General features: G+C 39.7%; 1 protein-coding gene across 5 annotated transcripts; it reads left to right on the forward strand.

Moving 5' to 3' along the window:
• Window positions 1-450: 450 nt before the first annotated feature.
• On the forward strand, window positions 451-15,454 carry LOC103466078 (adenosylhomocysteinase 2-like). 5 transcript variants are annotated; one of them, XM_017305056.1, is made up of 17 exons: window positions 451-973; window positions 4,346-4,457; window positions 4,740-4,877; window positions 4,988-5,088; window positions 6,245-6,347; window positions 6,439-6,533; window positions 7,857-7,963; window positions 8,039-8,155; window positions 8,229-8,292; window positions 8,374-8,462; window positions 8,567-8,637; window positions 9,519-9,613; window positions 9,688-9,786; window positions 10,897-10,965; window positions 11,040-11,118; window positions 11,214-11,334; window positions 11,408-15,454. In XM_017305056.1, exons 1-17 carry the CDS (start codon window positions 704-706, stop codon window positions 11,412-11,414), a joined length of 1,737 nt encoding a protein of 578 aa, XP_017160545.1. In that variant the 5' UTR covers window positions 451-703; the 3' UTR covers window positions 11,415-15,454. The 5 variants fall into 5 exon arrangements, with proteins under 5 accessions (XP_017160545.1, XP_008409650.1, XP_017160546.1 ...); XM_017305057.1 differs by lacking the exon at window positions 451-973 and adding an exon at window positions 2,456-2,560; XM_017305058.1 differs by lacking the exon at window positions 451-973 and adding an exon at window positions 3,658-4,206.
• Window positions 15,455-22,619: the final 7,165 nt, after the last annotated feature.

A 22,619-nucleotide genomic window follows, 5' to 3' on the forward strand; every position in this document is an offset into this window, starting at 1 on the left:
TAATGTGAAGTTTAAGGGCTCTGGATACTTTTGCATAGCTTTGCATGAGCTACAAGACATACTTTTACTGACAAAAGCTCCGAAGTTTAATATTATCATATTAAATGTTATGTGTCAGCTTAAGACTGTCATATTAATCAGTGCATGTTGAGCCAGCACAGTCTAATCTTTCCATCTTGGTGTTAGTGTGACAGTCGATCAACATGGGACCTCTATTGATGCTTTTGGGGTTTATTGTAAGCAAAAGAGTCACCATACCTGTTTGTTTAAGATGTCTCCCTCTGTCAATGGGGCTCCAGTCTTACCACTCTTATTGGGTTTTGTGCCAATGTTATCAACGTCAACACTGGAGCAAGAAGTAACTCTGCAAGTCCAGAGAGAGCACAACCAAAGATCTGTCGGTTCAAATGTGGACAGAACCATTAACGGTGGGCAGATCGCTGCGTCTAACAGCTTAGTTTTGTTATGAGTAAGACACGATTATACTAATGAAAGTTATACTTTTCTGTAAGAGGACACAGATCAGTATTAACCCTGTACACACTGCATCAAGGACCAATTACCTGCTCTGTAGTTTGTCAAAGTGACCAGACAGTGCTGCTGTTTGGGGTTAACACATGTCTCGCAGGGGGAAATATGATGTGGGTAAAGGACGGAGGGCGAGCAAACCGAAATCACTTCATTCCAGCAGAGCACAGGGGTAATGGCGAAGGACAAGAACCAGAAAGGCGGCTCCTGGATGGATCTGGCATTACCCGAAGACTTTCCAGAACCGTACACAGAGGAGAGAGCTGAAGAGGAAGAGGAGGACACAGAAGAAGCTGCCAAAGACAGAGCAGTAAAATGCAGCCCAACTCTGCTGAGGATGCTGAAGGCAGCAGAGAGCAGATGGACGCCTCATTTCAGAGACAAGGCAGAACTGTCCGAACTGGGGCTGAAAGCCACCGAGGCCGAGGCGTTGAAGACAAACATGGTGAGCAAAGAGCTTTCTTTTTTTTATTGCCTGCTTATAATACAGTAGCGTAGAACATAACGAGCTCCTGTAATCACATCTGTGGATCTGCATCTACTCAGGCGGTTAATGATTTCAGACGCATGCTGCAGGCCTCTAGAAATGTTTCACCACATGCGTCACTCGCTCTCTGATAAGAAAGGACTCTCACAGGTGTTGAGAGTACAAATCAAATGAAATAAATGATTTTTAATGCTTTTGTAGAAAAAAAAAAGACAAAAGTGTTTGGATCTTGTCATGATGGGGCTACAAGAGTTCCTATGCCAACAAAAAGATGGATAACCTTTCATTAATGTGTGATATTAAATCTGAATACTACATTTTGCAAATTTAGAGGTTTAGACACATTAAAAAAACTACAAAATAACAGATTATGATGTTCTTGATCATGTCTGCTTCTTATAGGTCAATTCACAATATTTTAATTGTGAATGGAGGTAATCCTGAGAATGCATTTTTATGGCAACACCTTAAACTCAGCGCTTTTTTTTGTATTATACTCAAATGAAGTTTACGTATTACACCAACATGGGAAAATCTAACCATCGTGCAGTTCAGGAAAGAGAAGCGTTTTGTGAGCCTGAGATAAATATGATTTGGTGTTTAAAAAATGGCATAGAACAAAAAACAAGTGGCACATTAAAATTGGAATTTTATGTACATCTAAGGGCATCTAAGGGAATGCCCTTAGATCGCAATGAACAACATGTGAAGATTTTACATTAAAAAAGGGAGAAACACTATTCTTTATCCCCCTGTGGGTTATTCAGACTAAACCAAATGTTTCACAGCTCTAGTGAGGGTGGCTTGCCAAAGTAGAAAATGCATGTGAGCAAGATGGCCTACAAACCTGCTCTGTCAGGAGGAACGGAGCAAATCTCCATAAAATTATTGTGAGAGGCTTGTTGAAGGATAACAAAGTCATACAGTTTAAAGACCTTTCTACTAAACAATAAGGAAATGAAAGTAAAATGACCTAAAAAATCTCAACAACAAAAATTCAAATCTACGTTCTTCATCAATACCATTTAAGATCCACAACAGCTTCAAACATGTGGTAGAAAACAATTTAAGCTCTTCGGTCTCATTTAGAGTAAATAAATAAAGTAGCAGGTATTCTTCTGAATGCAACAACAGTTTGTGTGTTTTTTGTTTGTTTTTTCACTTTGTCCCGCTTCTCTCAGCCTTACTGTCCCACCCTGTCCACGTCCATCTTTCTGCCGTCTCTTTGTCCGCCGAGAGCAGAGTTCTCTCCGAGCAACATAATCTTATTCACGCTAACTCTACCCGTCATCTTTTCCTGAGCTTCTTCTGCTTTGAGTCCACAAAGAGTTCATTATTTATTCCCTCTGTCCTCTGTCACCTGTTGGGCGTGGGCGTGACGTAATGTTTTGGCTCAGTGAAAAGTTTCGCAGTGTCAGATTGCAGCTCTGTGTGGCTGTTCAGTGTCACGGTGGGAGCGCTCGGCACAACATGAAGAAAGTGTACAACCTGGCGAACGTTTCCAAAGCAAAGGAGCAGGAGACGGTGCATTCCATCTGTATCACGGTACCACAGCTTCTTATTCTTCTTCTCACGGAGGGTCAGGGCTTCAAATAGGACAGATTCATAAGCTGTTTGAGTGTTTGTTTGTTCATATAAAAACACGTCAGTTATTGTTGAGTGTCTGAAAGGGATTCATGTAAAATTATTGTTTCATTTTGAGGTATTTTGAGTTAATTTGGGTTAAAGAATCTCCAGTTCTTTTACAATAGCTGGCCTGGATTCAAGTATTTATTTCTGGATCATTAAGTTAACTTTCAAGCTGCTCCAAGTCACAGCTTAATGTCTTCCTGTGCTAAAGATTAAGCGGTAGCTCAACTAGAGTCATCTTATTAATGAGGGAAATATTCAGGAGAACATGTGTCTTCCTGCAGCATGTCTAAGGAACTCTCTTTAACTTTGATTTTAACGCCGCAGCGAAGAAGTTTAATTCAAGTTTTAGAAGAGAGAATAAATCATTTTCATTCATGCATGGGTGAATTTTGTAACTGCTGTGTGTGTTTTGTTTTTTTATTTGAGGACAACATCAGAAGAGGGTAAACCATGGTTTTATATTTAAAATCATTTTGACAGTGATTAAACATGTTAAAAGCAGATCATCACCAGGCACGTTTATTGACAGCCCTGGTTCTCTTGCAGGGGATGTTTTGGGAGTTAAAATCATCCAGTCTTGTCTGTCTTTTGCTTTGCTTCAATTGCAGACATGAGAAAATGTATTCAAACTTTGAATATTACTCATGTTTCCATGGTTTTGTCACTTCACTATTTTAGGTTTAGACCTGAACCAAATATTTGGTGAAGCTTTTAGATGCTTCTCCGACACTATTTTCCAAACTGAGATGTCACAATGAAAATTATTTAAAATTTTACGAGGTTTTCTCAAAAATTGACCTAGCTGCAGGGCATGAAGTCAAAGATCTCAAATTTTATGAGCAGACACGGATTAATGCTCTTGGAGGAGTGTTCAGGTACAACGAGGCAAACTGAGAATAAAATACAGGGAAGCCAGATGATGAGATATCATAAAGAGGTTCTAAGAATCACAAGCAGCATACAGTAATTTGTAATAATGCAGAAGGTGGGAAGGGTTCACAAGTATCACAAAGAGAATGTGGGGAAAAAGCAAACAATACAGAGGAGTAAGATGAGTAAGAGGAGCGAGATCAGAAAGACTTCAGACTGCACGAAACAAAATGTAAGGAAAACTCACATCACAGATTTGCACTGTAGCTGCTCAGGTCTTGTTTTTGAAGCAGGTTTTCTCTCTGCTTCAGTCTTCTCTTGGTACAGTGTGAATCCTTAACTCGTGTTACTTTCGAGTTGATTTTTTTAAGTCGAACACTGTTGTTTTTTTACGTAATTTCTGACGTATTTCGCTTTGTCACCGAGAGAAAATGCAAATTCCTTCTGACTGCAGAGTTTCCAGCTGTAATCCTCTAAAACATGTGACCCCGATTTAGTTTTTGAAGGTGGGTGTGTCTGTGATGAAGAGTGCATAAAAGTCTGCACAGCGAGGCGAGGTGAATACTGGAACGAGGGGAAGTAAGGAGAGGAATAGTAAATGTTTGAGCTTCAGGATCAGGCAGAGAGAGGACATGGCCAGGTGGGACTCATGTGAGAGCAGCTCAGCATTTGAGCATGCACAGTGGATGGTGAGCAGAAACAACTAATGTTAATGAGGTTGTGCTAATTTACTGATTACAGTCCTTACGTGGCCTGTGGATGTTTTTATGTCTTTTTAAACCCTAGATTATTTCATTTGCCTGTGTCGTTTGTTCTCTTGAATTGCAGAAAATTCAGGTCAGTGACCAGCAAGAGGAATTCAACAAGCCTCCCACCAAGGCCGGACCTCGGCCTCTGTCTCACTCTGTCTCCCAGTCGTCTGCAGACAGCTTCAGTTCAGGTCTGACCCCACATCCTTCACTTGGAAACCGATGCTCCGAGGATTAGCTTCTCCTTCAGATTAATTTTAAAAGAAAAGATCGTTTGTTAAAATGAATCCCTCCAGTTTGCCACTTATCACCGTTCTCAGATGTGTCAGTCACTGCCAGGATTTGTATAGACTTCAAAGGCTGAGGTCAGATTAAGAAGATATAATCTAAGGGAAATCAAGTCCTGAGTAAACCTTGTGTGTCAGTGTTGAGACGACTCTTTTAGAGTGTTTTGTCTTATTTCTGCGATGCAGTGGGCAGCGTAAGCTCTGAGGATGAATGCCCTCCCCAAGAGAAGCTGCAGAAGACCTCCCAGGGCCTGACGGACTTCTGCATCAAAAACATCAAGCAGGCTCCTTTTGGGCGCAAAGAAATAGACATCGCTCAGCAAGGTGCAACAAATACATGTCATGCAGCCCTCATTCATCATTTCAGGAAAAGCTACTCAAATGGAAAGAGGGAACAGAGTTCTTTATGAATATCTATGTATCCCGAACTTCAGGAATGCCGGCTCTGATGATCCTGAGGAAAAGAGCGGGTGGAGAGAAACCTCTGGCTGGAGCCAAAGTCGTGGGATGCACACACATCACTGCACAGACAGCGGTCAGTTCTGCACAAACTGCAACTGACTTAGTTGTTCAGCTGCTTTAGGAGATTTCATTTAGTCCAGTAAAACTTTTACATCTGTTCAGAAAATCCCACAGCAGGCAGAATTTGCAAGTATAAAATTGCTAGAGTTTATACTGAAATTTTGGAAAATTGTAATTTTGAAGAGAATTTAGTTATTCTGACCTGTTGCTTTTTAGCCCTTCAGACTTTATTCCTGTGAGTTTAACAACATAAATCAGTACTTCTGCAGTGCAAAGATGATTCTTTGGTGAACAGAAAACCTTCATCTGATTGAATGCTTCATCCTTGAATTGTTTTTGTTAGAAAGTGAGGTGACTACATATTGTATGCACAAAAAGTAAAATTGTTTTTCTGTTCTTTACTTTCTTTAATTTGTTTTTATCTTACTTCCTGCTGTTGGACTGTTATAACTAGGTGATTTTTTTAATTCTACAAGCCAGGCAGTAATCAAACTTTGGTTAAAACTAGTTAAGTTGAGCTCAACGTCTGTGGTGTATGTGCTATTTTATTATTTGATAATGAAACAATAATTCATAGAACCAGGTTGATTTGGATACATTTTTGTATCAAACATATTTTGTGTTAAATCATATCAAATCAAATTTTATTTAAATGAACGCACACATTGGAATTACTCCTAGATTTAATGTGTTAAAACAGAAAGAAATCATTTTGTGTCTTATTATTCAAGCTTAAATCAGTACATTCATTTAAAACATTTAATAAGTCATAAACACCATCGATCTAGCCAAATTTGCATTACCGTAATTCCGCCACACTTTGCTATCTGAAAAATTCCAACGGTTTCTGAAAGGGGGAGACGTTGTGCATTCCAGCCAATATCGGGTTATTACGGTAACTTCAACCCTGCCGTTGCAGGGAGCGAAATTAATCTGAGGGGCACTATTTTAATAGACGGTACATTGCAAAAATAACTGCTAGATATTGAAAGTTCCAGTTGGTATGGATAAATARGCAAATATATTTACCAACCGGATATTTAAAGAATTAAAATAAGCAAAAATATCCAGTTTGTCATTTTAWWTTTAGGACATGTAGGGTTAAAAGAGCATTTAAATGATTGAATCCAGTAAATATGCACTAACYACGTCGGTGTGTCGTTGCTTAGGTGTTAATTGAGACTCTGGCAGCGTTGGGGGCTCAGTGTCGATGGGCCGCTTGCAACATCTTCTCCACTCAGAATGCGGTGGCTGCTGCTCTGGCTGAAGGAGGTGAACCCCAGCTACATCAACCCCACACGGTYGTTTCCCTCTGTTTTGTCATTTAATGACCTCACCCTCTTTGTGGCTCGGTGTTCATCAGGAATCTCGGTGTTTGCCTGGAAAGGAGAGTCGGAGGATGACTTCTGGTGGTGTATAGACCGATGCGTGGCCGCTGACTCCTGGGAGCCTAACTTGGTATGTTGACTCACTGTGAAACATTTGAGCCTCATTTAGTTGAGTCTACGATCTTCTACTCTTTAAGTCAAATACATTTAGCGAGCTTTAATTTTCGAACCTAAATGTGTGAGTTTGTGACAGAGAAACATACGTTGATAAACGTAAGTTGTGTTAACTTTTGATTAATTTTGTCAAACCTCCAAGAGTTGAATAAATGAGAGTTTTTAGGTTAACACTTAAGACAGAAGTATTTCCCAGAGTGCTTAGCGGCATGTTTTGTATGTTACATTYTTTTGCGTTATTAAGGCAAAAGTTTATTTTAATGCAATTTTGAATTGCATTAAAATTGCATTATTTTAATGCAATTTCCAGATTACAAAACTTGAGGATAATAATGTTCTGTTCACACTAAATGTTTTTGATCAGAATTCATTGTAATGTTTAATACAATTCATTATCAGATCAGAAATTTTGTTCATGGAACTTGAAACAAGGATTTACATTGTTCTGATGTAAAATAACYAGTTATTTTAACTTGATATTGTGAATGAAAATAATAGAGAAATGTGTGCTCTTTAACGAGGTCAAGGCAGGTTTTTTTTTTTGCATATTGTGAAAGAATTTTTTGGTTTAAATCACAGCAGTAAGTTAAAACAAACAATTTAAGATTAATGAACTTATGAAACAATGTTTAGACAACTTGTCTCTTGTTGTTAAATTAACTACATAAGCTTTAATTTCCAAAACAAAAATAATTTTCTTGTTGACTTGAATTGCATTTTCAAGGCAGCAGATGGACTTTCATTTTCAAGTTAAACCACCTTGAAATGTTTTACAGTGCTGTTGAAAATGCTTAATGGGGTTAATTACATTTCTGATTTTAATKAATCATACCTCTTAATATTAATTGTTAAAAGAGAATATCCCTTTCATCAGTTTGTGACTTCAAGCTCAACACAACCAGGTCTTTTTCTTCACAGCTCTGAAACTTACTCAAAAACTGCTGTTTGTAATTTGATCAGATCATTAGCTAGTTTGAGACATTAGAGTGTTTTCCACTACGCCAGGATGAAAGCTCACATTCAACAGGAAATACTGGCCGAGTACCTTGAGGTGTCATATTGTAACTCACTAAACAGACAACAATACAGAGTAATTGTCAGATCACATCGTAGGACGTTATGATGATGTGGCAACAACTTCAGGACATAAAAATGGTTGAACTCTTCCCTCGCTTCTTTAGCTTTAAGCTTTCAACAGCCAGACTTCCCTGCATTATTATTTTTGTGGTCTTTATTAATGTTTCCCCAGGCTGATAATTTTGAACGTTTTTCCTTCCAGATTCTGGACGATGGCGGTGATTTGACCCAGTGGATCTACAAGAAGCATCCGAGCCTGTTCAAAAAGCTCAAAGGCATCGTGGAGGAGAGCGTGACGGGCATCTATCGGTTAGTTTCTCCACGCACCACGGATCAACTAATCTGAACTCCAGTCCAAAGCACATGTTTCTGTGGGTGTTTCAGGTTGTACCTGCTGTCCAAAGCCGGCAAACTGTGCGTCCCTGCCATGAACGTGAACGACTCCGTGACCAAGCAGAAGTTTGACAACCTCTACTGCTGCAAGGAGTCCATACTGGACGGGTAAGGAGTTGTGTTGTGACCACAAACAGGTGGGGCGACTTGAACCGCAATGACCCCAGCTGAACTCTTCCAGGTTGAAGCGAACGATTGATGTCATGTTTGGAGGAAAGCAGGTGGTGGTGTGTGGATACGGCGAGGTCAGTGCTGGATTTTTGGATAAAAACTCGAAATCTTTCAGCTGCTCTGCCAACCTTTTTTGCTGGTCTGTTTCCTCGCAGGTCGGCAAAGGCTGCTGCGCCGCTCTGAAAGGCCTGGGCGCCGTCATTTACGTGACAGAAGTGGATCCTATCTGTGCCCTTCAGGCCTGGTATGACAAGAGGGAGCTTTTATGAGCCATGACGGGAAATCTCCCGCCCTCTTATACGTAATGAACGAGTGTTTAAAACTAACCTGTCGTCCTCCTCTTCCCAGCATGGATGGCCTCAGAGTGATTACACTGAGTGAAGGGATCAGACATGCAGACATGGTGATCACCTGCACAGGTATTACTGACCTCTTAATATTTTAATGTAAAAATGACATTAGGAGTTCATAAATGAACATTTTCTCATTCTCGTAGGGCCGGGGTGTCAAACTCAATTTAATTTTGAGCCAAATCAAGATCAGGAATGTTCTTAAAGGGCAGGTTGTGCCAGAATCTATTGCTAAAACCCAGTTAACGAACTGTTGAAATCTAAATAAATTCTTAAAATTAAATAATATTGAAGATCTTTTCAGTCACTCCAGGATTTTTCTAATTGTTTTTGTGATTCAAGGTGTTTGTGATACTAATTTTGAAATATTTGCACTTTTGTATGATGGGAAATAGGACTTTTTATTACTCTCTGTATTGTTATGGATTATAAATCAAGTAAAGGTCAGGCAGATGTTTTACATCCACCTGCAGGTTGGAGTAAACAATCACTTGGATCCAACATTTTTCAAAATTTTTGCCAAAAATCCACAATAAACTCACATCTTTGTTTTAGTGCGAAAAAATGCAGGGATTTGTTGATTTTACGTGAATTTTCCACAATAATTCACAGAAAAGTGGAGGGACTGATTGATGTAAATTTTCAGTTAACAGATAAAAACTGCTTTGATTTGATTGATAAAATAATGTTTATGCACACCTTTATCTTTTTGATGGTAATAACAAAAAAGCTTTGGCGGGCCAGATTTGGCCCCCAAGCCTTGAGTTTGACACCTGTGTCATAGGGCTTAAATCCTGGGGACTTTTTTTATAGAAGTTGCAGGTACTTTCACAGTCCAAAAACATACCTGTAATTCCTAATGAAATGCATAAAAGTTTGTGTCGGATATGAAAAACTTCAAGAAATATAAATACTTTTGCAAGACAGTGCGTCTTTTCGTTTCCTTCAAGGCAACAAGAACGTGGTAACTCGGGAACACTTTGACAGAATGAGGAGTGGCTGCATCGTCTGCAACATGGGACACTCTAACACTGAGATAGATTTGGTAAAAACTGTCTGARTCTAAATCATGTGTTTGTGAGCATTCGAGTGTTTGAATGCAAGGTTTCCTCTTCTCAGGCAAGTCTGCGAACCAGAGAGCTGAAGTGGCATCGAGTCAGGCCTCAAGTGGACCACATCATCTGGCCCGACGGCAAGCGGGTCGTCCTCCTGGCTGAGGTGACGAAGCTGTTTTTACCACCCGATGACGACGATTATTCACCGCTAGYGCAGCCTGTCTGCGTGCGGTGATGGGTCTCTCGTATTTATGAGTTTGACAGAGGCCGCGTTGAGCATGCGGAGACCGTTAACCGTTTTGAAGCAGGCGGATCAGATGTGATTTGATCAGGAGGGAGGAACCTGCAGTAATGAGACGGCAACCAGAGATGCTGCCCATGTGGCTGGACTCTGGCTTCATCAGAGGTTCAGACAAGGATTCACCTCTGACCCCACAGTGGGAGATAGAGCTGAAGGAAATGTTGCACCTTCAATTTTCTGAGGACAGGATTTTGATAACTTGTAAACATTAACTATGGAGAATTACAGTTTTCTTTATCCATAAAGTTTATGGTACCATAAACCGTCAAACTTTAACGGTGCGATCAGAAAGTGGAGTTCCTTAACCCAGTTCAGCTTAAACATGTTGAATAACTGATGATAAATGGACTGACTCACTGTGCTTTACATGAGAGCCACAGTCACCCATGCAAACACATGYAGCTCTGAAAAAATGAAGAGTCCACTGCCCTGAACCCCATTGAAAACCTCCTGGTTATTCCACCAAAAATGTATTTCTGAACTCTTCCTGAGTTAGATTATTATCGTTATTTCTAAATGAATACAAAATTGTTTCTTTGCATTATTTGACATCTGAAAGCACTGCATCTTTTTCGTTACTTTGGCCATTTCTCATTTTCTGMAAATAAATACTACATTTCTGCTTGGAATCTGGGAGACATGTTGTCAGTAGTTAATAGAATAAAAGAGCAATGTTCATTTTACTCAAACATATACAGATGAAAAGTAAAATGAGAGAAACTGATCATTTTAAGTGGTTTTTAATTTTTTTTTCCAGACCTGTATATAGATTAGATGACAAAAAGCTTGAAGGCACAAGACGTGGAAACACTTCTGCACAGCACTGTGTACTCAGTTTTGCTTCACTTTCTTATTATTGTTGTTATTGTTATCATCATGAATAGTATTGTTAGCATCTGACATGGTTTCTATTTCATATTTCAAATTTTTTGTGATAATTTTATTCTTTTGTGTTTTTTGCTTTTCCCTCAGGGTCGACTGCTGAACCTGAGCTGCTCCACGGTGCCATCATTTGTCCTCTCCGTCACAGCTTCTACTCAGGTATATCACCTGCTGTTTAATTTTTTATTTTTTTTGCCTAACTTTGCCTTCATCTTCCCGCTGGTGTGTTTCAGGCTTTGGCTCTAATAGAGCTGTACAACGCACCTGCAGGACGGTACAAACAGGACGTTTACCTGCTGCCAAAGAAGATGGGCAAGTTTTATCTTTCATGCTGGACCTACGTATGTCAGGTCTGCTCAACATTTAATCTAAGAYCTAAATGCCAACTTGGTCGTTTGTACTTCCAGATGAATATGTAGCCAGTCTGCATCTGCCGATGTTTGACGCTCATGTAACAGAGCTGACCGAGGGGCAGGCCCAGTACCTTGGCATCAGCAAACACGGACCCTTCAAACCCAATTATTACAGGTAATATTCAYCCCCACACTTTGAAAATAGAAAACATAAGGTAATGTTTGACTTGGATTTTTCTTCCCAATAGATATTAATCACAGAGAAGATTTGGCTTGAAAATCCACTCAGCACCTCCTACCATGAGRCACTGGCGCCCCCTGCAGTCACATGCGCTRTACTGCTRTTGTGGCAGCACATTTATATTTTATCTTATTTTTTAGTTTTTGTTGGGGGTTTTTTTTAGTCACATTTCTGTGTCCAGAATACATTATCCACTAAATTTTGAATTAATTATTAAAATAAATAGACATTTGTTCAAACTTTTTCAAAAAGACTGGACTGTTTTAATCAACTTTTAGCCACTAGGAGGGGACAAAGTGTTGTTTTTGGTGAAATCAAAGATGCACTTAAAATGTTTCATTGTGTTTGTCTGTCAMAATCTGCTTTTGTTGCTCACTTTCTGAAAATGTCAACTATATAAACACATATTCAAACTCTGGAGACATGAGTTGAATTTCAAGACAAAAAATCTCCATAATATAATTTTCTAACAACCAAATAAACCAGTATAATCACCTGTAAAGCGATGGGAACCTACCTGTGTGGAGAGAGCGGGTCAGTTTGGCTGATCTGCGGAGATGCCGCTTGAATACTGAGCTATGATTTATATTTTCATCAGTTAATTGATGAAGCACATATGAAAACAACTGCCACAGACTCAAGTGTTGAACAAAAAATAATGATAAAACCAGCAAAGATGAGAAAAATAAGAATTAATAAAGTGGAGGAATGAATAAAAAACTCCTGGCTCACTGAGCAGAGATGTARAAACATGTAACYTAAATATGAGTGTCTGATTTACATTTGTTTTGCATCCTAAATGACTGTAAAAATCCTTGTTATCCTACAATATTTATTATATTCATATTAAAATCCATCCTGTGTTTTGTTTCAAAGTCAAACAAAAAGTTCAGACGATGCGTTTTGGTTTCTGGGTTATGTATTTATTTTCTCTACACCTTCAAAATAAAATACAGTCAACCAGACTTTTTACATTAATATTTTGGTCCAATTCCCAACAAAACAATCTCTAATTTAGTGAGAAAAATCACTGAAAGACCGTCTTGTTAAACCCCTCTTCTTGAATTCAACAAATACTAAACAAYAGAAGTGGTTTAACGTTTTCTTGAAACTCTTTGGCAGAAACATGCACACCTAAATTAAAATTTGTGAWACCATGGCATTAATCAAACATTTTTAAGTTCATATTTRTCAATTTAAAACCTGAAATTACTAAAAATGCGCATGATGCAACAATACCATTAGATCTGCTCAATTTRAATAAATGACAGTGCATAAAATATTAACACTTTTCAAATACTGTTTTCCTGCTAAATACTGGATTTCATTCACTTCTTGCTGTTCAATAATGTCTGACTTTCTATTTTACAAACTCATCCTGCCCTTTAAGTGACTCAAATTTGATTTCTCTTGCTTACACCTCCCTTCAAGTGCTCTGTTTTATTTAAATTGTAGTTTTAGTAAAAGTTTTTATTTTGTTTTTAGCAGATATTAAAGTGTGTGGGTGTAAGATGCTAATCAGATCGGCTTTATGTTTACATTTATTCCCACTTTAAGGTTATTAAAAAACAAAAAAAGACCAGCATTTCTACAACACCTGCTTCTGATTAAAGAAACCACAACCTGACATAATTATTTATATACATTTTTGATATATTTTTAACCCAAAATTAAATTATTTGTGCTCCAGTTGAGCCTAATATATCTATATTTTTTACCTGTAACCTGTGTAAACTGAATCAGTAATTTCAATAAAAGGTTACTAATGAATTTCCAGATTTAGATGTGTTTGGAAATGCATAACAACAGATAGAAGTTGGATTTGTAACCCAGTGACTCAGATTGGGTTTCCCGTGAACTCCCAGATATCTGATCTGCCTTTGCGTCCAGAACCGGCTCTCTGCATCAGCTTGGACTCATGCAGGTCGCGACATAATTAACTGTATTCCTGTAAAATCCAGCTGGTCATATGACAGCTATCTGTTTTCCTTGATAGTCTGCCTGTGCTCATGAAGTCCTAAAAATACCCCCTGGATTACTGTAATCCAGGGACGGGATACGTGCGTTGGTGTGYGTGTAAACACACTGAAGCACCACCTCTAATTTGGGTGAGTTGGTTAATTTTTGGCCACAGCAAGGGTACAGAAATAAAGCATCTGCAAAAAAAGCCCMTTTTGTCTTATATTTTTTCTCTCCTTTTTTGCTTTTTGATAATCCTAAAAAAAAAATTAAAAAAAGTTAATCTCCAGAATCTCATCTTTCTGACTGATGCTCACAAATTGACAGCTCCGCCTTCAAACGCTTCTCCTTTATCACCTTCTTGTGCTGATTTAAAACCTATGAAACATCTGATACTTACCGTCGAGCTGAAATTAGCGTAATTGCCCTGTAATGTGACAGATACAATGACATACAAGCCAGGAGAACAGCAGAGACAACAGCAATTAGTGTGTGAGATTAATGAGGAGCTCCATTAACCTCCACACCCAGACTAATCTAATGAAACTCCAGTGTTACCCGCATCTCGGAGAGAAAAAGCGTGATGRTGTCGGCTACTGGTAATCCACAGGCTGGTGATGAGTCTGAGGAAGACAGATGGTCTGCGCWGTGCAGCCTGAAACGCGGCTGCACCAGTAAGCCCGGTTTGTGGGCATTTTCAGCAACCAGGAAGTATCGGGATTTGGTCGATGTCGCGTGTGTCCTTGCCTCCTCCTGTTTAGGGGGATTCTCCCTAAAGAGCTTTGATGCCTCTCCTGCATCACGRCAGGGTCTAATCACCCGTACCAGCTGTCGGCGAACAGGCCTCGCCTCCTCCTTCACTCTGCTTGCCACCACTTAACCCCACATCCTCTGCAGGCGGACGTAATGGACTCTGAGTGTCTGCCGTGAAACATGATGAAGAGACATAAGCTTCAGGAAACCTGCATGGGGCAATAAGCTTTTGTTTCCTTTAGTTTGGTGTCTGAATGTTTTTATTTGAAAGATGTTCTGATCAAAGGAGCTGGATGGTCCTTTAAGCAACAAAAATCATTTTAGGGGCGTCTCCTGTAACGAAGATGGCAGTGAAAACATGCAGCACCAGACAAAATGAAGTGAGAAATTGTTAAAAACAGAGAAATACCATCATAGAAATATGGAATAAACATAGGATTCTGATTAGAGACAAATATTTACATTGTTTCCCTCTGTGTATTTACTGTTACTTCATGTTAGAYAAGCAAAATTATTCCTCTTCTTAGTAGTACTTTCTATTCCTTTCATCTGTTATTACTTTTCCTTACATATATTTCTTTGTATTTAGTCTAATCACTAAATTAGACTAAATAATTTAGTCTAAATTAGACTAATAATTTTGTCTAATTTAGTGACTAAATTAGACTAAATTATTAGTCTAATGTTTAAGGTCCAACATTACAGGTTTCCCAAGTGGTGTTTTCTTTATATATTTCATTTTCGTTATTATCTGTGTGTCTGGTTTCATGTTATGATTGCTGTCAAGACTCTTGGAGTTGGCCTGCAATAATAATTYGAGTGATCTTTGTCTCTTGTTCCAACATCCGTTTCTCTGTTGCTTTGTTTTATTTCTCTAATCAGAAATAAAATTCTCACTTTTATCTCAGCCGTTTGAAATCTACAGTGAAGTTACAGTGAAACAAATRAGTAGAAGACACTGAATACGTGTTTTTAACATTTTTACTGCATATGTCATTTGCTCTCAGCGTTGAGCAAAGGCAACATCCAAACATCCAAACTTACAGTTTTTCTCAGACACTTCGGTGCATTTTGATGTAAAAGTTACAAATTAATGATTTAGTTAAAGTGTTTTCAATGTTTCTTGTGATTCTCGAGAGCTTAAATCTTTGCTGCGTTGCTTTCTTTAAACACGGAACAAAACTTTGTGTGCTACAATAAACTGTTAGCTTCACCTGAAACACTAGAGGAAGGTGTGAGAACTTCAGCCTGAAGATTGATAACTTTGAAATAATTTATCTTCTGCTCAGACCATTTTTGGCTAGAAAACAGATCAAGTTTCGCCGTTGGCCGAGCTCCTCTTGAACATCACTGATTTATTGATCAGAGAAGCGTGTGCCTAATGGCCTCTGCCGTGTTTTCATGTCTTATGGTTCAATAATCAAAGTCTGCCTCGGTTCATACCTCCAGTGTTTTAGGTCTAGGATTACATAAGAGACTTGATGTCACGACCAGCAAACCGTGGCGAAGACAAACCCCCGAGGGTCGCCACACATCTGTGAGGGGAGTAAAGCAACTCTGAGCAGCAGAACCACTGGACCGGTGATGGATTCCCATGTTTGGCTCCTTCTCCTCCACCAAACGGATCTCTGAGGTGTTCTGAGACTGCAAGAACGCTCAGGGGGGGGATGGTGAGCCTGAACCCCTCGCTGCTCCGCCTGCAGCCTCTCACACATGACCAGCATCAGAGACCGCTCCTCGTAAACCACCACAGCAGCCGCGGTCGTCGCTTAGAACATTTATGAATTGGGATTTTATGTGATAGACAAACACAAAGTAGTGTGTAAACATGAGCAGGAAGGAAAACAATACATTGTTAAGATGTATTTAAAAGCCTGTGGAGTGACGTGCATTTGTAGTGAGCCCAATTCGCTCTGATACCAAAAAATAAAACCCAGTGCAACCTTCAGAAGTTACTCATTTGGCTACCTGTGTTTAATTTAATCTCAATATTAATACAGCTGTTCTCAGAGGATTGCTAAATAAGAGTAATGATCAAACAGCATCATGACGATCGAGGAATGACATCCCAAGCTTGAACGTGGCACAAATTTGCTCTGATCTGTGGTCAGATAAGAGCAAAATTAACCTTTTTGACATTCAAAAGTCAAAACTAACACAACAAATCCTCCTTAAAAAACATACATCCATCCATTATCTAATATGTGAAGGACAGCACAGAGACAAACAGGACAAACAACCTTTCACACACACACCCACACACACCTAACGGAAATGTTTAGAGAGACCAAATAACTTGACAGTCGTGTTTTTGGCCAGTGGGAGGAAGCCGGAGTGGAAAACCCATGAATGCACAGGGAGACTCCATACAGAGAGACGCCAGGCTGGCACTCAAACCCACAAACCTATAAAATATCTCAMCAGTAAAGTGGTTGTAGCAGCATCATGATGTCCTTCCTCAGGAACAATGACATGCAGGGCAATCCAGGAAGAAAACCTATGGGAAGAAACCGTCACAACTCACTGAGCTTGAACTATTTTGCAAAGAGAGTGTAGACACGAAAGAGCTGGTAAAAGACTAAAAGCTCTGATTGCAGCAAAACATGTTTTTATAAAGTGCTGACTCGGTGGTGCTGCAGTTGGTGGCATTGATGCCCTGCATCAAGAAGGTCCCTAGTTTGAATCCCTGCCTGCCTGCATGGAGTTTGCATGTTTGCCCCATTCTCTAATTTCCTCCCACAGTCCAAAAACTTGACTGTGGTATAAGTGTGTGTTTGTTCTGTGATGGACTGGTGACCCATAAGGGCGTAGAGACGCTCCAGCTCCCTTGTGATGGGACCAGCAGGTACAGATGGACTCTGGAGGGCTTGGATATAAATGCACATCACTCTTAAAAATATATATTTTTTTGTCCATCACATAAAATCCAACACTGAAACCTACGGCTGTAACATGAACCAACGTTTAAACCTCAGGAATCATGAGTGTCTGTGTAAGGCTCTGGTCTTCTGGTAGCTCCTGATGTGTTGATGGAGATCAGCAGGTTCAAAGCTCTCAGTCAGTTGTTGGCAAGTCTAGAACCACCGGATCCTTCCAACCCACCAGAGTGAGTTCTACCATTGCCAAACACTGTGGGAGAGAGTCGCCGCCACCTGATCTACGTGCCGACCAACGCTCGGGTTACACGGGGCCGCGTCTCTGACACCATAGCAACATGGGACATCTGATAGGACGTCCGCAATCGATGAGATCCATAGTTCGTCCTGTCCGTCCGATGAAACACAGGAGACGCTAACATCGTCCTGGTGGAAAACACGCAGCCGAGTCTTTCTCTCAGCCCATATTGGCGCTACACATGATTGCTCAAACAACAAGGAACAAAGCAAAAATGTGCTAGTGCCAAAACGGGCCAGGAGCATGGGATGTGTTTGGGTAAAAACAGATCGAGGCCTGCATGGTTCTGTCTCTACTCTGTTTATGGCCCTATGGTAATTCACTGATTGTGTGCTCTGACAGTGAATTCTACCAGTGCCATACACAGAACAGGAGGAGATGGAGGCGCAGTCATCCGTCACACACCCAGAGGACTTTTCCCTCTGGTGTGAGACAAAAAGGTGAAAAACTGACAAAAATAACAAAATATGACCACAATTAAATTAAGAAAGCAAACTTACATATTAACATAAAATGCATAAACAAAACGTAGAAGATGAGAAATGGAGGAAACACGACTGTATTGAGAAAACACGAGACAATAAGATTTATAAAGACACAATAGGAGAAATAAAAACACTCAAAACATTGTTTAATCTAAAAATAAATAATTACGTACTATGGTTTTCAATACCTACAATAGGAATAAAATAATTTGACTAAACACGTAAAAATAAAACTTCTAATGGCTAAAATAGAAATAAACTGATAAAAATAAATATGAGATTTGCTTAAAATACTTAAAGCTTAATTAGAAGTTATCAGAAGGAAGCTCCTTGCCATCCATGATTTTAAATCTAAAGTACAGTTTAAATGGTGATCATTTACTTTTTGTCATTTGTTGCGTCCGAACGTATTTCCGTTTACTGTGGAAGTGGTTTCTGCTTGGGCCAGGTGACTGAAATATGAAAGGTCATGACAATTAATCAGGCTGACTCCCTCTGAGTGACTTCCTGCTGCAGGTTTTATTAAATGAAGTCATAAAATCACATTTCTCCACAGACTGGGAGTAGATTATAGACAATGAATATAAATCTTTGATTGTCGCATTGGGTATGAAACGCCTCCCCAGCTGCTACAAGCTGACACATACTCCATTTCATTCCCAAAACCAATCCGGTACGAAATAATTAAAGCTTCAAAGACACAAAATGTGTCATTTTTGGGAAACTGACACATTTCTCATCAGAAACCAGTAAAATATATATATGTGTTAAAATACAGAATATTTCAATATATGTAGAAATGTAATGTTTTTTTTTTGTTTGTTTTTTTTGTGGTAGAAAAATCTAATCAGTACCGGTAAATTTAATTTAACTTGATTTTATTTTCATGCTTATGTAAAATACAAATGTCAAATCATCAGCATAAATACATTTTGGCCTGTTTTCTCATCTTTGGTGTTTTTAAATCCATAAAAGAGTATTTGACATCCAGTTCAGAATGTGTAACAAAAACGTTTTTAAATGTATTTAATCTTTGTATGTACCTGTTTATCTTTATTTAATAGTTTAAAAAAACAAACTAAGGCACAGATCAGGTGGAACGGCGCCTACTATTGTCCAGGTGGAAGATGGTCCTTGTATGATGAAGATAAAAAAAAAAAAATGTTTCATCACTGAAATCACAAAAAAATAGAAATAAAAAAAAAACAGGTGGGTGGAGGGGAGCACCTGTAAGATAACTCCGATTACTCTGGCACTTTCTCTGATGTTTTACTGCAAAGACTTTGAACCGCTGGTATTTTATGATGGGCTCCATAGCTGCTTAAACCCTTTGGGCACCTTGGTGCCAGGATCCGACCCTGCCAAGAGGAGACACTTGCTAACCCCTGATGACCTCTATTGAGTTCAGCAAAGCTTGTGCCGGAGGTCTTTGCAAGATTATGCAGAGTGGAAACATTGCTGTCCTTTCCTCATCTCTACCTTAGAATAAATCCACCTGTGCCATCTGCTGCAGCCTGAAAAGGCCTGCAGCTCCGCTTATCTTACTTCGACCAAAATACAGCTCTAAATGTTACCTACAGATTGTAGTATTTGGCATTTCTTTTCATCCCCAGCCTCCTCGAGAGAAGATCTCCAACTCGGATTGATTCTGGCTGTAGGGAATGATGTGCTAAGTGATTTTTGAGATGCCCCAAATGGGTCTCAAAGCAGGGCTCATCTTACCCTTTTTCCGGGAAAGATCAATACAGCAAAAAGCATGCGTGTATGTGTGTGTGTGTGTGTGTGGGGGGGGGGGGGGGGGGGGGGGGGGGGGGGGTGTATGCGTGTGTGTGCGTGAGAAAGAAAGAGAGACAGAGAAAGAAGTTGAGCATCCATCAAAACCTCCTGAAGGTGCTTCGTTGTAGYTGAGTGTTTTTAGTTGCTCCTCATATCTGGGCTGCTCTTATTACTGATAATGGACACGTAAGTGATGACTATTAGGCCCACATCTCCAGTAAAGCTGATGGAGAGTGGAAGTCATGAAAAAGAGGGTAAATTATAATCAGATCTGGCAGCAGCAGCAGATAAATTCATTGCTGACCATGTCGTTAGCATCTACTGAAAACAAGCAGATTGCAAAGACACATTTTAATACATCCGTGTTGGAGGTTTGATATTACAAATGACTCATTCTTAGTTGCCTTGTCAGTTGTTTTTTTTATAAGTTATACAAGGCCATCACTTCCTGTAGATTAGAGCCTCCTACCTTACAGAGATAATCCAACATCCCCCAGTCAACACTTTACACCAAATGAGCTTCTTCCCGCAGTCAAAAACAAAAGTATCCAGCAGCAATACAGCACAGCCGACCAGTTTTCAAAACACYACAAACRATCAGAAAATAGATATATGTTTGCATTTCTTCAGTCCACAGCRAATCCTCCCTCCAGATCTCCAACTGTCCTTCCTTGCCTGCCCGGCTGCATGGCGAGGGATTTTCATGGACAGGTAATTAGTTGGTAAGCATCTTAACCCACAGGCAGGATAGTAATCCACGCCGCCCTCCTCCCTCTCCTGCTGCCGCCTCCATGAGCGGACCTGGGTGGGACAGTACATTTCCGCTGTGTAACTTTACGCACAGGGCGCGCATTCCTGAGGAGCCGATGAGGGATGCTGGACAGGTACTGGGGCACATCCAGAAAGTGTGTTATGTGGCAGCCGCATGGGGAGGGCAACAACAGCAGCAGCAATACAGTCGGTTTATTTAGGCATTTGGCTACAGTCGACATTTAGCACCAATAAAACAATCTGGAGTCTTTTCATAATTTTTCTGAACAACTTGATTTGATAAGTTAGAGCATTTTTAGCCCGTTAAAATGTTATGTCCATGATTCTAAGCCACTGAAAGTCAAAATAATGCATATTTTTAAAAAATAGAGTTTGCTCCTTATTAAAATATATTCTTTCTTGTCTCAAATCTGCACAAACTCATAGATAATTAGTAGGTTTGACCATTCCTTGCCTTCAGCTCCAAATTTTGGACTTCCTTTAGAGTGACAATATATGTCACAAGTATGAATCCTAAACTGATTGTTTAAAAAACATTCTTCCTAAACTAAAATAGCATTTCGAGCTATGCCCTCCAGAACAAAAAGGCACTGCAATGCCATTCGGACATCTATCTCAATAATGAAAGACCAACATTTTTCTTGCCAAAAATACATTTTCAAAGGCAACATGTAGCATAGATGTCCAGCTGCTCGTTGTTGGGACAGAAAAAAGGACAGAGTGAGCGGTTTTCTTTGCAACTGAGCTCTGTGGAAGTAAAAAGTGTCGAGGACAGATTCCATTCATGTTCAGTCTCTGCTGGAACAACTGGAACCTCAGAGACACAAACTAAATGTGACGGATAAAGAAACTACACAGTTTGTGCCACAAATAGACAGATCAGGCAGAGAGTTGATAGTCAGACCATTGAGAAGGCCAAGGCTGTTGTTAGTGAACATAAAGTTTATCGGGTATGAAATGCTTTCTTTATATAAATACCTGGCTGGACGAGCTTAAATTTTGAGCCAAATGAAGGAGAAAATGTTTGCCAGCAGATGGTGTTTGAGCATTTAGCATTAGCTTAAAGGTACTTTTTATGGCTGAAACCCATATTTATAGCAACAAACTCCTTAAGGATTTTTAGTGTTTTTTTAAATACCTCACCACCACCATTTCCCATGGTGGTGAAGTTTCTACAGACAAAATAGAATCGCTTTTAAATCCCCCCACAGAGTGCCGGTTTGCTAGTTCTCCAGGCTGCTGAACTCAGACGGCATTTATCCTGACTTCCTCCACTTCACTAGATTAGCTTAAATATAGATATTCACTTAATGAAATCAGATTCAGGCAGGAGACTTTGCATACTTTTATCTTTGTTTGACAGTTTGTCATGCAGCGATGCCCGGATTCAGCATCCAAGACAAAATAAGTAATAAAAAGAGCAAAATATTGCTGTTTCTTTCTTTATGTACTTTTAATTTCTCGTTTTTGGTAATGGAAATTAACAAAACGTTCGTAAGCTGCGAACCTGAACAGAAATTTAAAGAGAAGGCTATCAAATATATATTATACTCTTTAACTTGTATATCTCATTCTTCAATAGATGTGAAAAGTTACCTAATCAGGAGAAATCGAGTAAATATACAATACAACAGACACCTTTCTTGTATTTTCCAATAAAGCTCTTCAGGCTGCAGGCAAAGAATTTTGACTTACCAGCATCCAGGCTGCGCAGGACCTCCCCTCTCGCGTCGATGCGTGCGCAAAAAGTTTCTCCAAGCGCAGGCCTCCAGTGCGCCGCGTTTTATACGAGCATCCAAAGCTCCGTGCACAGCTCATTTACCTGCTGTCGGTGATTATTAGACAGATTGCATGTGGAAAAAGACGCATCATCCTTTCAGCTGATGCGGATCCGCTGTTGTCGGATAGTCCGGGCTTGGGTTACGGCTCTTTCAAAGTTAAGTTTGAAATCCAGCCGTGCTCCCTTTGTCCTCTCCATACATTATGGAGGAGGCGCAGCCGGTCAGCAGAGGCTCATCGCTCTCCGCGCCCTCCGATGCTCCTCCAGCTTCTCGGGTTACTCCGGAAAAAAACTTGACGTTTATACGATCTTTTTTCTTTTCCGAATAAAAGATTTCCACCGTTCTTCACAAAATGGGCTAATTTCCTTTTCTTTCATTTGCATTGCGTAACCCAAATATTATAACCTTTTACGATTTTAAATCCAGACCTTTGAATAAGTTCGCAAATTGAAAGAGCAATCCAGCCCTTTCATATTTGCTCTTAAAGTACTTTAAAAAAAAAAAACTGCATAGAGAGAGA

The sequence above is a fragment of the Poecilia reticulata genome, linkage group LG6 (genome assembly GCF_000633615.1).
Source record: "Poecilia reticulata strain Guanapo linkage group LG6, Guppy_female_1.0+MT, whole genome shotgun sequence".
NCBI classification, from domain to species: Eukaryota; Metazoa; Chordata; class Actinopteri; order Cyprinodontiformes; family Poeciliidae; genus Poecilia; species Poecilia reticulata.